Here is a 16758-nt window from a genome sequence, read left to right as displayed (position 1 = left end):
TTCTGCTAAGATGTCTGGGGCCCTTCTGTCTCCCAGGCCTACGTCCACTCCAGGGACTCCAGTCAAACAGCCAGACAGCCCTAGATATGGTCGTGTCCATGACAACTTGTGTCCCCAAGGCAGCCTGGATCCCAGGGGAGGGCAGGCACTACAGGGTCCCTCAAGGCATCAGCAGGAGGGATGTCGGGAGGCTGTTAGAACACAGACGCACCTCTGGACGAGCTGATCCTGGATAAGGGTGGACTTGAACTCTTGCTTCTCTAACTCTTCCTCCTGAATGCTAGCGAAACTCACCTGAGCCCCTGACCTGTTGTCCAGCTTTCTCATGACTGCGATGCTGACTTTCAGCTGGGCATGGAGACACGGGTCTCATCCCAGCACTCGGTGAAGCAGGAGTCCTGAGTTCAGGACTCGCCTGGGCTGTACCTAAGGAGCATGTCTCGGGAGAAACCCACCACTGTGGGGCCGCAAGGCTCTAAGCAGAGGCTGAACTGGATGTCAGCTTGGTTTGTTTCAATTCTTAAAAAAGGCAAGATGCTGGACAGACAGTCCCTGGGAAGCCTGGAGACACAGGCTACTCTTGGGAAACACAGCTTGCATTTGATTACGCTCTACTTTTTGTTTTTCCACCCAAATGAGGATCTTCACATAGGTGGGACAAAGTCCTCAAGGGTGGGCCAGCTGTGATGACCAGGCTGCTAAGGGGGCTTACCACTCAGCCTGATGACCTCACTTCCATCGCTGGGAGAGGACCGACCACACACACACTCTGTGGCACTGAGGCTCCTCTCAGAAATCACCCCCTGCCCTGATTTATTTTTAAGGGTTTCTCTGTGCAGCTCTGGATGTCCTGCAACTCAAAGATCAACCTGCCTCTGCTGGGGTTAAGGGCATGTGACACCCTGCCCAACCAATTAAAAAAAAGTTATGGTTTCTGGTTCATGTCTGGCTGGCTGTGCCCTCAAGCTTTGGGATGCCCATCACCTGCAGCTTCCCACACAATGTTCACTACACTGCAGACACGGCCAGCCGCACACTTGGTTCCCAACAAAGAATATGGTCACCAACACTGGGAACCGACTTACACCAAGTATTATCCACTCTGAAGACTGCACACACAGGTCAAGGTCTCTCTCTGGCCACACAGAAATAAAGAGACTGGTCCCAGAAGCTGGGGTTCTTACACTGCCTGTCCCAGTGAGCCTGTGCCCTCAGCCACAGGCCTGCAGCCCATGGGATTTCCCTGTCACCTATGAAAACCGACAGCAGGTACCCACTGAATCCCAAACGTACCCTGCTGTCTGGTCCTCAGCAGGGAAAAGGCAGGCAGGTAGCTTGCTAGTGGCACGACCTGGCCCTTTCCCCAGGCTCCACACTCACTAGAACCCATGCCAACTGCACTTGAGATCTCAGTCTCTTTCACGCTGTAGTAGGTTAGCTATCGGGGCAGGCGGCTCAGAGGCTGACAAGGGAAGCCGAGCATCATCACTGTCTTTATTCCTGAGGCAGTATGTGACCAAGCAGACACTGCTGCCCCTGGGGCCCATCTTCCTACTGGCTACCTATGACACACATAGCTCTGACCCCCTGCCAGTCCAGCTGTCCTGTGATCTCACCACCTGCTCCCAGGGCCAAGAATGGGTGTGGGAATATCCACATGCTCACTGGACTCTCCCCCAAACAAAAATGGTTCTAGTGGCTGTTTTAGGGTTGATGGCACAGCCCGAGAGCCAATACCCCCAAAATCCCTGCTAACCCCAAACACTGAGTTCCCATGAGATCGCAAACAAGATGGGCACAGATGGTCAGTGTCTGTGTCTGCTGCCCAGGCTGAGGATGGAGCTGGACTGGACACAGAACCAGGACCGGCTGATGGCTGTGAAGACGGATGGGAAGCTGGGACGGGACATGGATGGTCCACACGCTGGGCAGAAGTCACAGGCCTGTCCTATGTGGCACAAGCCACTGGAATAAGGCAGGCAGGGCACCTGCTGGGACCTGCAGTTCAAGCGTGGGTGTGGAACGCTGGCGCCCTATGGGGGCTGGCAGTGGACGCTTCCCAGGGGCTGAGAGTCAGATACTCCAATCCCTTTAGGAGGGACCTGGCAGGGTGGGGCCTGAGACCTGAGGGCCCAGGCTGTCACTCAGGGACTCCACACACCCGCCCACCCTCTCCCCTGCAGCTTCCTTAGGTGGCTGGAGGAACTGGTGCTGGTGTGTCGTCATCTGTAGACTCTTCCAGGAAGGTGTGGGGCCCGTTGTACAAAAACAGAGGGGGAGGAATGAAGAAAAACACAAGGCGGGAGATGAGTCCGTCTAACATGCAGGCCCAGTTTCTCTCTTGAGCAGCCCGACTGAGAAACACCTGGAGGCCGCGGAGCGAAGGGACCGCTCAGGTCAGCTGCAGACAGAAGACAGGCAGTGAGTCAGACCTACATGAGGAGCGCAGTGAGGGACACCCAAGGGCACCATGGCTTCAGTAAAACTTTTGATATCTAAATGTGGTGGCATACACCCGTCACCCAGCACTCCAGAGGAGGCAGGAGCATCAGGAGAGACCAAAAAACAAAACAATACAAAACTAAACATCAGAACTGGGGATGGCTCGGCTGGTGAGGTGCTGACTTCCTGAAGTGTGTTCAGTCTCCAGGAACCATATGAATAGTCAAGTAGTGGGAATGAGCTAGTAAGCCCAGTGATGGGAGGCAGGAACTACAAACAGGACGTCAGTCTTACAAGGGGCCTTGAAAACTTAAAGCTCCAGGCCAGAGACAGTTCCAAAGGTGAGGCTGGCCATGATCAGACATATCCACACACATAAACACAGGAACACAAGAGTAAAAACAGAGCTGGAGCATGCTCAGGGAGGAACACCTGCATGTACAAAGCCCTAGGTTCTCCCTGCATTACTGAGATAAAAAAATGAGAAAACGGAGCTGGGGAGATGGCTCAGTGGTTAGAGCACTGACTGCTCTCCTAGAGGTCCTGAGTTCAATTCCCACAACCACATGGTGGTTCACAATCATCTGTGATGGGATCTGATGCCCCCTTCTGGTGAGTCTGAAGACAGCTATGCTCATACATATAAAATAAATGAATGAGAATATGACAGAACGGTGAGAGAGGACAGGACCCAGCCGGGCCTCACCGCAGTCACTCCTGCTGCTCCTCGTGGCTGGCGCTGGGTGTCCGGCTGCGCACCACCTGGCTCCGGATTTGCTCCACAAACTCTGGGTTCTGCTGCTGCATCTGTTGTGCAAACTGCTGGCCCCTGCGCAGACCCAGGAGGCAGATGTGCTCCTGTTCCTGCAGCGCGGCCCACTAGGCCTCCCTCCCTCAGGCCCTTCTCCCTCAGCCTTTCATACACACACACCCTCTGGTTGGCCCCCCTCACTCACCCCCTCTCAGCCAGGGCCAGCCAGAGCAGTACTCACGCCTGGATGAGGCTGGCCAGGTCACTCTGCGGTGGACTGCTGCCTGGAGTGCCCAAAGGGTTATGGCCTCCAGAGATCATGCCCGACATGCTGCAGGAGAAAGAACTGAGCACAGGGCCGCAGCCACTGCCCTCCGCCTCCCACAACTCACAGGCAACACCCCCTTCTTTCTCAGGTTCTAAGCTAAGTCCACATGTGGTAGCCACGGCTGACACTGTGGGGAGCTTCCAAGAAGTAAAGTACAACTTGGACACCCCATGGAGAACAAGCCAGGAGTGCCAAAGCTGGTGTTGAGAAACTCCTGTGAGGCTGGAGAGGAACACCAGCCTCTGCTATTCCTCAGCAAGGCAGCTGACCCTGGTTCAGCAGGGGCTGTCCCTTGGCTCCCAAGCTGGGAACAAGACTAACACCACCATGTTCACAGTCGTCAGAAAACAGCTCATGATGCACTGAACTATTACACAGCCCTGAACAGGAACATGGCTCTGACACACACTAAGGACCATTAGGGCACAAAGGAACACCAAGAGAACTGTGTGGGTGTGACAGTGTGACAGGTGAATATGATGAGAAATGTCCACAACAGGACAATGTAGAGACGACACATGGTTGTGGGGGGAAGACTGGACAAATGCTCATGGGGACAGAAGGCTTGCTAAGTAGATAGCAGCAGCTGTGACACTGTGGCAGCCCACAATGCCACAGTTTCCTTCAAGTCGCTGGGCTAGGCGACTTCCTCCAACACTCTAGTTCAAGGTCAGCTTCATCTACACAGACCTCCAAGCTGGCTGGAGCTACGCGATGGCCCTACTTCAAAACATTAATAGTAAAAAAACAAAACAAAACTTTGGCTTTCTCTCATCAAAATAAATTAAAAAAACAAAACTAAATAAATATAAAATGGTTCCACAGTTACAGCTCTGGCCGCTCTAAAAGACCAGGTTCACAGGCCCGCAGTGCCCCAACCCTCTAACTCCCGCTCCAGGGGACCTGATGCCCCATCTGGCTGCACTGAGCACTGCACACGCATAGTGCAGAGTTACACATGGGCAAAGCATCCGCACACATAAAAAGGTTAAAAACAGACAAATGTCCTTGTCATTTGTGTTCCAGGCACAGGAAGACCAGAGCAGGGTCACTTACAGCTGTTGCAGCTGGGGGCTGTTCATTAAGCTGGAAGCCTAAAGAAAACAGAAGGCAGGGGTGTCAGGACCTCTCCAAGGCAGAAAGACGGACAGTGCCCTCTGCTCCTACCGTCTCTCATGGACACTTGGACTTGGTCCTGCCTTTGCAATGCTGAGGTGGGCTCTGGTCCTCACCCCCCCATACAGGACACCAGAGCTATGCCCAAGCCCCTGCTGTGTCAGACAAGGTCAGTGTTCAAACTAGGCTGGTCTGAACTGGCCATCCTGTCTCAGTGCCCCAGTGGCTCTCAGGCCTGTACCACCATGCCTAGCTGAACTCAGCCTTGCAAGCAGCTGTGTTTGCACTCGGGGAGCCCTAGACTGTGCTGTAGACTTGCTCTTCTTGCAGTGGGCACCTGACGCTCACTCCCTGTGGGCCTTGGATGTTCCCATTCCACACCCTACAAGAGGCAGACTAGTGGCAGGAACCCTGGCCTAGGTGGCAGGGGAACTAAAGGTGCATGCCTACCATGGTGATGAAGTGTGGGTTGTTCAGCAGGCCAGCGATGTCTAAACTGCCCACGCCGCCCGTCTGCAGGAGAAGGATCAGTTAGCGGTGTCTAGAGCCATGCTGGCCACTCTGGGGGTAAGACTACTACGCCTCAGAAAGCCTCACACTCCTCAGGGAGGGTACTGTCAGGAGCTCCCAACAAGCCTTCCTGTCACTGTGAGCACACTGGGCAGCCTGCACCATGTCTGTGGTCATCATACCAATGACCACCTGACAGACCATGGAAGGTCCCTGCTGCATGTCCCCAAATCCATGACCCACATGCCCAGTCTGTGGACCCGTGATTGGTCTGACTGTCATCCTTGCATCTCCCTAACCCAGTATCGCAGCCATCCTCACCAGCCTCAGCGCTACCCTTCCCACGCCCAGAGTAGGGGCTCCAGCCTGGCCTCCCATCATCCCCTCGTGAGGGGTGGGCTTACGGGGCTCGGTGCCTCCCGTAACTTCAGCTCTGCAATCTTGAGGTTGGACTTGTATGTGTCGTTGTCTGGGTCCAGCTCCAGGGCCTTCTTGTAGTACGCTACAGCCTCCGCATGCTTGTTCAGGCTGGACAGTGCGAGGCTGGGAACAAGAGTGTGCAAGGTGAGCCATGATGGGGGCTGGGGAGGACCTAATGCCAACCCACCCTGTCTAGCTGGGAGAAACGATGAAGTCACACGGGAGGAAGGAGAGCCACCCAGGGGAAGGGCTCTACACAGGTGTGGGGGAACCTGGTGCTGGTCACAGCTTTACTGCACTCACCCCATACGGCCATAGGCCTTGCTGTACCCAGGGTCGATGCCAATGGCGCGCTCGCAGTCCTGCACGGCCCCCACATAGTTCCCCAGCTTGCTGTAGGCCGCGGCTCTGCGGAGAGGAAGCCATCAGTAGGACTCCCGGGCCCTCCACACGAGGCCTCTCTAGGAGCTGGGCTGCCAGAGGGATGGGCATCAGAGCTGCTCTGTGGCAGGAAGGTGGGTGCTACAGCCACCACACTGAACCAGAGGCTCAGAGCCTACACAGGCCTTGGCAGGACCTGCCTCACAGCAAACCAAGCTGAAGGAGATCACAGCAGCTGAAGAGCAGCCTGCATGTCAATGAGTACCACAAGGTCAGGCACATGTGTGCTATCCATCTGTCTGCTGGGCTGGGCTGAGTACACAGACCAGAGTCTTGTGTGAGCATCATGCCACCTCAGAAAGATGCCACTCCTGACAGCCCACAGCCCACAGCATGGCTCCCGTGCGCTCTGGCCCCGCCCACACCTGTTACAGAAGTAGACAGCATTGGCAGGGTTGAGCTCAATGGCCTTGCCATAGAGGTGCACAGCTGACTCGAAGTTTTCCAGCTTCATCTGCTCGTTACCTGCAGGGAGAGAGAGAGGGGGGAACCCAGGCTGGCCCATGTTTACTGCGGGCTGGCCCACGCTGCCCATACAGCACCTATCACCTCTGGTCTGAGATTGCCAAAGGGAGATTAGATCCTCTTGTGACACTGGGGCTTTTTTCAGGTGAGCGGTTATGCGTCCTAGGCTGTCCTCAAACCTGAGACACAATCAGCTTCTGATCCTTCCCGCCTCCACCTCCCCCCACGTGTGGATGACAGCTGTGACACTAAGCTTGGTGAATGTGGGGACAGATGCCAACTGTGTATGCTGGGTGCATGGTGGTCCACTGGAGCATCTGTTGACAATGACAAGAATCCCGTTTACATAAGCTTGTTTTCCATGGACAGGGAGGGTCAGCCTGGGTTAAATGCCAAGACCACCCGCCTTCTGAGTCATGCCTGGCCTGCAGTGAAGGGCCTCGGGTCTGCCTGAGCATGTGGCTGGGCTTTTCTGAGACCCACTGTCCACACAGGCCACGAAGCTTTATTTTTCCTTCTTTGGTTTTTGAGACAGGGTCTCACTGTGTAGCCCGGGCTATCCTGGAACTTTCTCAGTAGGCCAGACTGGTCTCGATCTCACAGAGATCCTCCTGCCTCTGTCTCCCAAGTGCTCAGGTTAAAGGTGTATGCCACCGAACCAGGATCTTTTAATTTTTAAAAATATCTTTTTTGTTTTGTGTTGGGAATAAAGTCTTATGATGTTGTTCTGGGTGCCCCAAAGCTGAGCTTAGAGCCAACTGTGAACTAGCTGCCTGAGAGAGCACTGGGAAGCCATGTAAGGCCCTGCAGGAACAGTGTGTTTAACTGCCATAGCATCTCCCCAGCTCCCCACAGCTGCACTTTCAAAAGAAGCTCTGCCCCCGCCACTGGGACCTTGATGACTTTGGCTACATCCCTTCAGCTCTTTGCACAGGCCCCAGGGGACACATGTCTCCCTCACCTTCCGTTTTGAGGCGCTCTGCCTCAGCTGAGTCCTCCTCAGAGGGTGGTGTCCTGTCAGGGCCCCTCGGGTCCTGTGGCATCTCCTGCTAGGGGTAAAACAATCCCACTGTGTCCTGCCGTACTTGCCCTTGCAGGATGCCACACAGCTCAGAGCGCTGTGAAGCCTCAGCACGGGACGGCCAGTTGACCTGGTGACACCCACGCACACTGCCATTGTGGGCAGTCAAGGGAAGCCCAGGCTCACCTTGCTGGCAGTGGCTGATTCAAATATCTCTGGCAGGGTCTGGGGGAGAGCAAGGTCAGTGTCCTCCAGCGTCACCCCGAAGGCTGTCTCCAGACACTGAATGGCAACTGTGCAGGATACAAGAGAAGCCAGTGTCACTGGAGCCCACAGGGAGCTCTGGCATCTCCCACTTTTCTTGAGATAGACTCTCTTGTAGCCCAGGGTACCCCTGAACAAAAGCCAAGCATGCCCCGTAAACCCTGATCCACTTGCACCCACTTTCTGAGTGCTGGGAAGACAGGTGTGTACTACCATACCTGGTGTGAGCCGGGACTTCACACAAGCTATGTAAGTGCTTTTCCCACCAGCTCCACTGGTACCTTAAGTACCTGACCCTGTCCCTCCGTTCTCAGACACACATGCTCTGCTCCTGCCGCACTCCTGACAGCAGGGGCAGGAGCACGAGGCCTGAGGTGGATGCACTGTCTGTGGGGTCTTTTGGAAACAATACAAGTCACTGTGGAGAGGTTAGTGTCCCTGTGCTTCAGGGAAGCTAAGACAGGAAGTAAGTAACTCAGGCTTCCGGAAGCCTCTCAACAGACCACATGAAGCAGGCCCTCTCATACACATAAGCAGGAAGGGCTGTTCTGAGCGTCAAAAGGCAAAGTTTCGAGAAAGGACTGTGAGGCCTGCCCCACTGCCTGTAGGCCGTGAGCTGTGCTCCAGGGTTGGGGCCAGGAAGCTGCCACTCATGCTGGGGCTGTCACAGCTGTCTTTGAGTGGTTTCTGCTCCTGTAAGTGACCCAACAGACTCACAGGGTGACCAAGCTGGGCTTTTGGTGCTGTCTGTGTCTTGGTTTCTCTCCGTCTGAGGCAAATGCATTTGTCCCATCTCCCAGGGACAGTAAAGGAGACACAAGCCACACCCACACAGGGGCCCACTGGCTACTGAGGTTGCCCCAGGAACCACTGTCATGTGAGATCTGGTGTCACAGGAACACTAGGGGCCAAGGAACATGAAACCGTACCTCCACTGCCAACAGAGAACTGGGGTCGGAAGCCAGAGAGGAGCAGCAAAGAAAGTAAGGGCACCAGCAGGGCACTGGGCACCAACCACTCCCATCGTGAGTTACGGAAGTGAGACACTCGGCTGCCTAACTGTGGTATCCTGAGCCCTGGCAGAGGCTGCAGGACAGCAGCCCACACTTACCCTCTAGGCTCTCCTGGGCGTCGGAAGAGAGCCCACCGTGCCGTAGCTGGCCATGCAGGAACTGGATGATGGCATAGGCCAGGCGCTTCCTGTTGTCCATCTCGAGGCTGGTGAGGTGACACTGCTTGTTCAGGATCTGTGGGGACAGCCCCAAGTGTCAGGTGAGGAGCCAGAGATGGAGAACTGACTCATGGGTCCCTGGCACCTGACCACTACCAGAAATGGTCCAAGAGCACTCACTGGTCAGTTCTAGGGTCAGGGCCATGTGCGGAGCCTTCCTCCCATGACAGGGACACACTGGGCATGGAGCCCCAGATTTGTCCGCCACACAGCAATGGCTTCATCATACCAGCCACAGTGCTAGGGAGGGAGAGCATGGCTTGAACCAGCCTCTGGGCACTTTTTCCTCAGGTTACCAGCTAGTGTGCCCAGCACATGGTGAGCAGGGCTATTTTCTGGGATCCTCAGGTTTTTAAGGACCCCAGATCCTTGACCCACCCCACACCCAAAGCCTGGGAGGAACTGCAGCTCACAGTCCTGGTCTGTAAGGCCCCGGCTGACGCTGTGGTAGCACCAGGACAATTCTGGGCTTCAGAGGAACAGCTGGATGTGGCTCTCCTGACCACCTTGCAGTGACTTCAGCCCAGGTAACCTTCAGAGGCAGTAGGTGAGCCAGCAAAGAAGTGGGCATGGTGTCGAGGTCACATCCCTGAGCCTCAGAGGGAGCCAGAGAGGTGGGCTGGCACTGACAGAGTATTTGGGCCTCTGCACAGCAGACGCCACAGGACAAAGAGCACTTGGAAGCTTGCGGCGTGGGGTTCCGCCATGCCAGTTCAGACTCATGGCCTCTAGTCTAAGACAGAAATTGGCCTAAAGTTTGGTACCTAGCATGTGACCACATGACAGCCACCACAGTCCTACATGCAATGGAGAGGCCAGCATGGCTCTGGGTCACAAACCATAAGCATGGGACTCTCAAAGCCAATGAGTTATTGACCCTGTTGACCTAAGCTCCATGTCAGAGACCAAGTTGTGGCACCTGTGAAGTGAGGCTGAAGGAAACTCGAGGATATGGGAGGGCCTCACCTCAGCGTGGGCCTAGCCCAGCACCCCATGCCTCAGCTCTTTTGTTTGTCACCTGATGGCGGACACAAAGCCAACAGGTATTTATGGATGGTGGGTAAAAGTGAATGGCAGATCCTGAAATGGAGGTGGAAATGTGGGATATACCCTTCTGTGGCCCCTGATCCCTGTGCCTGTCTCTCCCACCAGGCTGAGTGATTCCTGGTCAGGCCTGCCTGGCCACCCTGTTCCTCTCCCCAGTGCCACAGCAGGCCCCTTCTGCCATGACCTTTGTCCTGAGCACCCAGGAATGGAGAGGCTGCTCTTAGCAGTGGCAGGTGCTGGCCAACCACTGCAGACACGCCTGCACGGCCCAGGCACCCAGCATGAGGACATGTGTGCCACCTGCACCAGTTACCATGGCTCTGCCACGCTTTCAGCCCCTCAACGAGCACCTAAAAGAACATTCTAGAAAGCAGCCTTGGACCAATGCCCGAGAGGAACAGTGTCGGAAGCATTATAGGGACTGCCCCCAGGCTGGCACCCACAGCAATGGATCCCATAAGCATCACCTGGTGCTGCAACAGCAAACTCCACCCTCCACTCCATGTCCTCAATGTTCTCTGACGGGGCGTGCATCCCTGACCTTTGCCCACTCCACACCAGGAGTTCCATGGTCAGACCCTAGTCCTGGGTTATAGTGCGTCGCCATGTCTGTCTTTTTACATGGGGACTAGGGATTTGAACTCAGGTCCTCATGTTTGCAGAGCAAGCACTGTGCCCACTAAGCCGCCCTTCTGGCCCACTGGTCCTATATTTATCCATTGATTTGTTTTAGTCAAGGTCTCACCATAGCCCAGGCCAGTCTGTCCCCTTCCCTCAGCTCCAGAAGCTGGGATGACAGGTGGGTCCGTCATGCCTGGTAAGCACATGTGGATGCTTGTGTGGAAAGTCTTCCTTTTGGAAGAGCTGAAGGTCTAGCTTTGGCCTCTGACTTCAGGCCATTCCCCTCGTCTGATCCCTAGGTTATGTCCCTGGGAGTCCATTTGTCCTGACAGCCGAGTCTGTGGTCCAGTTGCTGGCAGGCACTGTTACCGCTCAAAGAGGGACAGTGGCCCTGACAAGACCCCACCCCACCCCACCCAGCTGTGAACTGGGCCATGAACTGCCTCCCTAGGGGTGTCCAGCACCAGCACCCACTGGTCTCCCCCTGCAGTCATGAGGCGCCATTTTCACACCCCAGGCTGGTGGGGTTTGGGAAGGTTCTGGCTGAGGGACAAGGCTCTCAAAGGCCTATTATCTATCTCAGAACAGTGTGGGCTTTATGAGTGCAGCCACATGAAGTCTCTTGGGGAGCACAGCCCCTCTCCTTATGAAAACTGAACCAAGCAGAGGCTGAGGATCAGGTCTGACCCCAGCAATCAAGGGTGCTGCTCACTGAGTCTGCCTGAGAAACAGAGCAGGAAGTAGGGTGGCCAGCTCACTGCTTAGGAGCACTGCTGCTTTTCCAGAGGGCCCAGGTTCACTTCCATGCACCTCGATAAGCCATTCACAACCACCTGGAACTGCAGCTCCAGGAACCAACACAATCCTCTAGACGCCACAGGCTCTGTGTGCACGAGCATGCACACACACACGTGCAGATACACGCAAAATCAAGAATAAATCCTAAAACAAAAAAACAAAGCAGGACACGACCACACACACCTGGGAGGAGTAGGAGTTCATGGTTAACCTCAGCTACAGAGTCGGAGTGCCGTCTGGAGTCCATGAGCACCTGCCTCAAATACACATACGGGGCTGGAGAGACGGCTCAGCAGTCAAGAGCACCAACTGCTCTTCCAGGGGTCCTGAGTTCAATTCCCAGCAACCACATGGTGGCTCACGACCATCTGTAATGGGATTTGATGCCCTCTTCCGGTATGTCTGAAGATAGCTATAGTGCACTCATGTAAAGTAAACAAATATTTAAAAAACAAATAAAGATGTAGGACTCCCACAGAGGCTTTCACTCCCTCGCTAGATGGCTGGTATGTGATGTGGGCTGGAGGTGACAGCTGGGAGCCATACTCTCTGCCAAGAAAGGCTATGATAACCCTTGGCCTGAATCCTTGGTATGGTCAGAACTTCCTGGATTCCCAGCTACACTCAGGAGTACAGGACCACTTCGACCACTTCGGGAACGTTCTATCTACATAGGCAGCAATTCAACCCTCCAACACCAGGCTGAGGTTGGGAGGCCGAGGCAGGAGGACTGCCCCAAGTATAAAGGTGGCCCAAGTGACAATCTCTGCCTGTTCCCCAACTTCTCAACTTCCCTGGAGGTCAGTGTGGCAACTCTGGCCTTGGCCACAGAGTCCAACTCTGTTCTGAGGAATCTGGTGTAGCTGCCTGGGCCAAGTCCCAGTGGGTTGAGTGTCGCTCAGCACACAGGAAGCCCTAGGATGCAGGAGACCCTGTCTCAAAACAAACAAAACACCAGGAAGGCTTGGAATAGAGCTGAGCTGTAGAGCCAACAGCTTGCCACAAAGCCCCAGAGGAACCTCAGACAGCAGCTCCACAGTGCACAGTCCAGTAGGCAATCCCTTACCCCACCAAATGGGGTGCACACACAATCTTGGGACCCACACAACCTACACTGAGGCCTTAATTGTGAGAAGCCACTGGACTTCAGTTCCATTTTAACATCGGCACTCAATATGCACCACTGGCTAGCCTCACATTTAGGGCAACCCTCCCATGTCTGCCTCTGCAGTGCTAGAGTCAGACTTGCCTTCTGATAAGCTACCAGGACATTAGTGTGAGTGTGTGGTGTCTGTGTGTGTCTATGTGAGTGTGTGGTGTATATACATGTTTGGGGTATGTGTACATGTGTAAGCTTGTGTTGTGCATGTATGCATATATATGCATGTTCATGTAAATGCGGATGTGTGTATACATGAGTGTATGTATGTGTGTCTGTGATATATGTATGTGTATTTGAGTGTATGAGGCTGTGTGTGTATGGATAAGTGATGTATGTATGTGGTGTGTGTATGTGTGTACCCACACACATGTGGAGACCAGAGGTAGCTCAATCTTGGGTGTCCTCCTTCCAGGCATCTTTTAGAGACAGTGTCTGTCCCTGGGACATGGGGATGAAGGTTGGAATGAGACAGGCTGTCCAGAGAGCCAGGATCTGCCTATCCCGTGCCTTCCCTGAACTGAAATTACAGGTACCACGGCACTCTCACCTCTTCCACGGTGGGTGCAGGAAACTGGACTCGGGTCTTTGTGCCAGGCATGGTGCTCACTGAGTTGTTTCCCCAACAGAAGCACTATTCTGTGGGCAACGTTCCTGACCCCCATCCAGTGTCAGTGTCTACCAGAAGCCCCTCCAGTCACACCGATCACAAAGGTACACACACAATGCCCAGCGTCCCTGTGGACCAGACTGACCAATGAAAGGAAAGACTGACAACACAAGAGACAGGAAAGTCATCTCAATCAACCTGTGTGTCGTCACCAGCCCCTGCAAAGGTGAACAGACCTTTGCTAATGGACCTTAGGACAATTACCCTCCAGGTGATAGAGACACAGACACATAACAGTTTCAACTGACTTTGGTTTTGTTCTTGCTAACATTTCATTTTGGTTTTTGGTTTTTCAGGACAGGGACTCACTGTGCAACCTGGTTGTCCTGGAACTCATTCTGTAGACCAGGCTGGCCTTGAAATCACAAGGATCCTCCTACCTCTGCTTCCTGAGTGCTGGGATCAAAGTCAGGCACCACCACAGCCTGGTTTTTGAGACAGGAGGATTTCACCACGTAGCCCAATGTGGCCTTGACCTTCACTTGCATCTTCCTGCCTCAGCCTCCTAAAACCTGGGACGGCAGCCAGCGACCCCAGCTCATAACTCAATGGGACCAGACTAACATCTCTTTTAGGTTATGGGGCTGGAGAGATGGCTCAGAGATTAAGAGCACTGACTGCTCTTCTCAAAGTCCTGAAGACAGCAACAGTGTACTCATATATGATAAATAAATCTTTTTTTAAAAGGTGATTATGATGCCAGGTATGGTGTAGCACCTCCAATCCTGGGCACAGGCGGGAGTTGAGGTCAGCCTGGTCTACATTATGAGTTCCAGGACAGCCAGAGACAGATGAAGACTTTGGCTCAAGAAACCAACTAGCTAAAATTAATTATGGCTATTTCATTTTCAAACAGGGTCTCACCGTGTTGTCCAGTTAAGTTCAACGTGTTAGGTATCCAAGGCTGGAACTTGAAACAAACTGGGTATCCCAGGCTGGGCTGGAACTCCCAGTGATCCAGCCTATATCTGGTTATTGACCAAAGATATAGGCTATTCCTTAGGGCCTTTGCTTTTGGTTGTTGTTTTGTTTTCTGAGACGAAGTATGTAGTCCTTGCTGGCATGGAAGTCACAATCCTCCTGTGTCTGCACACCTGCCTTACCACAGCTCCTCAGAGAGGACAAGCGATCTACCCTAGCGTGCACAGCAGGCAGACAGCTGGCCCTCTGCCCTTCAACTCCACACTCTACCTACCTTTGGCACCCGAATCAAACACACCCTCCAAAGGGGAACGAGCACCGACAACTGAACAGACGGTGGTGACAACGTCCATTGTACAGAAGAAAACTGAGGCTGTAGGCAGGTAACAGGCTAAGCAAGGTCACCAGGGTGAGGAATGGCAATGTGAGAGGGTCTTAGACCCGAGGGGCCCCGAGGAAACTGAGGTACGCCCCCCACACCGAAACGCCAGCCTCTTCGTGAGGAAGAGCGACGTGGGGGTAGTGGGGGTGTGAACTCCACCTGCCTCAGTTTCCCCTCTGAGCAGCCCGCTCACGTGACTCCGAAGGGCGAAGAAGTCCCGAACACAAGCCACCTTTGTCTCAGGAGCCCCCGAGTACCGTGAAGATATAGCCACAGACCCCAGCCTCACCTCTCAGTCGACCGAAGACCCGACCCACCGACGGCTGCGCCTGCGCACCGCGGCGCGGCGAAGCCCCGCCCTCAGGACCACGACGCCTGCGCAGAAAAAACTTCCGCTGTATTTTTCTTTTGCTCATGCGCACAAGTGCGCCGTTCGCTCTAAAACTGAAGTGACATCACATGAAGGCGGGCACAAGCTGGTTGTTATGGAAACTGCCCCCTGGAGTGGTCACGAAGACCGGAAGTTAGTCTGACAGACACCAAGCGGATCAGGCCTAAAGCACGGTGGGGCGGCGGCGGACCCCAAAGGTACCAAGGCAGACCACGTGGTACGGAGTCGGTCACGTGATTCAGCTGCTTCCATCGAGACAAATTTGAAAGCCACCAAGTGGTGCTATGAAATTTTGGGGGTTTTACTATTTTTTTCTCTTTTACCTTTTTTTAAATGAGTCTCACTAGCCAAGCCTGGCCCGGAACTCTTTATCCACCTCGCCAATCTTGGAAACTGGCTTAAACCCCTTTCTGTGAGAGCAATGTTGTCAACCACTAAGCAATCTACTTCAGTCATTTTATATTTGAGACCTATTTACAGATTTATCTTTTGCATATCCAACTTCTTTCTGATGCCTAAAAGAAAAAGGAAAAGATTATCAGCCAGGCAGTGGCGGTGCACACCTTTAAACCCCGCACTGGCGAGGCAAGAGAATCGTGAGGCAAGCCTGGTCTACAGAGCAAGTTCCCGGATATCCTAGGCTACACACACACACACATACACACACACACACGCACGCACGCACAAAAAACCAAAAACTGTCTCAAAACACAAAAATGATTTATCTTTAATTTTGAATTATGTGGATGTCTTTGTGTGGTTGTTTGCATGGGATACAGTGCCAACAAAGCCACAAAGAGGGCATGGGAATTCTTAAGGCTAGAGGTGGGAGCAGTCCAATCCAGGCCCTCTGGAAAAGATGTAAGCACTTTTTTTTTTTTTGAATATGAGGTGTATTTTTTTTTCGTTTAGAACAACAAAATTCTGGTTACTCCCAGGCCTCTTATCTTTTCTTTCACTGTATTTTGTTGGCATCTTAGTTTGTTTTTTTTTTTTTTTCTCTTGACTCCTCCTTTTAGGATGTCCAGATGTTGTAAAAACAAACAAAAACAAAAAAACATCTGCAGTTCACTACAACTGCTTTTTTCACACTGACTCCCTAAAACTTCTTGTAACTTTCTGTAACTATTGAATGATGCTTTCTCCAGCTTAGCTCTACATAAAGCACAGTTTAAAAAAAAAAAAAACGGAGAGAATGAGGGAGAAAGAGTGTGTGTAGTAGGGTTCCTTAGAGTCACAGAACTTACGGGAGTCTCTATATAGTAAGAGAATTTGTTGATGACTTACAGTCTGTTGTCCAACCCCCCAACAATGGTCAGCAGCAGCTGTGAATGGAAGTCCAAGAATCTAGCAGATGCTCAGTCCCACAAGGCAGGCAAGAGAGAGAAGGTCTTCCAATGTCCTTAGATAGGTCTCCAGCAGAAGGTGTGTGTCACGATGCCTGGCTCTGGGATATGCTTTGTCCCAGATGACCTTGAACTCAGAGATCTCCTTGCCTTAGTGTCCTGGGTTTATTGCCGATATGCCTCAAGATCTCTATGCCAAGATCGAGGTCAGAAACTTGTATCTCCCAGCCTCAAGATTACGATCACAGGTAAGCCTTCCAATTTTACATTGTGGTTCATTCCAGATATAGTGAAATAGACAACCAGGAAGAGCCACTACATGGGTCTCTGTAGACGAGGCTGTCCTCAAACTGCATCACCCAGCTTGCTATATGTGCCTCTTAACCACTGAGCTCTCTCATGTTTTTCTTTCACCAAGTCTTCCTATGTAGCTC

The 16758-nt window shown here is 53.2% G+C and overlaps 1 protein-coding gene across 2 annotated transcripts; it reads right to left on the bottom strand.

Annotated features, from left to right (window-relative positions):
• Positions 1 to 1480: 1480 nt before the first annotated feature.
• On the bottom strand, positions 1481 to 14958 carry SGTA (small glutamine rich tetratricopeptide repeat co-chaperone alpha). 2 transcript variants are annotated; one of them, XM_080935553.1, is made up of 12 exons: positions 14877 to 14958; positions 8870 to 9005; positions 7681 to 7787; positions 7435 to 7522; positions 6374 to 6473; positions 5871 to 5975; positions 5552 to 5690; positions 5088 to 5150; positions 4578 to 4615; positions 3435 to 3524; positions 3149 to 3271; positions 1481 to 2401 (listed from the first exon to the last, which is right to left on the bottom strand). In XM_080935553.1, the coding sequence occupies exons 2-11, from the start codon at positions 8967 to 8969 to the stop codon at positions 3154 to 3156; spliced, it is 948 nt and encodes a 315-aa protein (XP_080791679.1). In that variant the 5' UTR covers positions 8970 to 9005; positions 14877 to 14958; the 3' UTR covers positions 1481 to 2401; positions 3149 to 3153. The 2 variants fall into 2 exon arrangements, with proteins under 2 accessions (XP_080791679.1, XP_080791680.1); XM_080935554.1 differs by having other exon boundaries at positions 7435 to 7519.
• Between the last annotated feature and the right edge of the window lie 1800 nt (positions 14959 to 16758).

Source organism: Micromys minutus (assembly GCF_963924665.1).
Source record: "Micromys minutus genome assembly, chromosome: 22".
Lineage (NCBI taxonomy): Eukaryota > Metazoa > Chordata > Mammalia > Rodentia > Muridae > Micromys > Micromys minutus.
The sequence above is the reverse complement of the archived record's forward strand: the minus strand, read 5'-3'. Positions and strand labels throughout refer to the sequence as shown.

Coding starts and splice junctions, on each gene's coding strand:
- SGTA (XM_080935553.1), bottom strand. CDS start 8,969: ATGGACAACAGGAAGCGCCTGGCCTATGCCATCATCCAGTTCCTGCAT. Junction 5,691..5,870: donor AAGGCCTATGGCCGTATGGG/GTGAGTGCAGTA, acceptor TCTTGTTCCCAG/CCTCGCACTGTCCAGCCTGA. Junction 3,272..3,434: donor CTGGCCAGCCTCATCCAGGC/GTGAGTACTGCT, acceptor GGGTCTGCGCAG/GGGCCAGCAGTTTGCACAAC.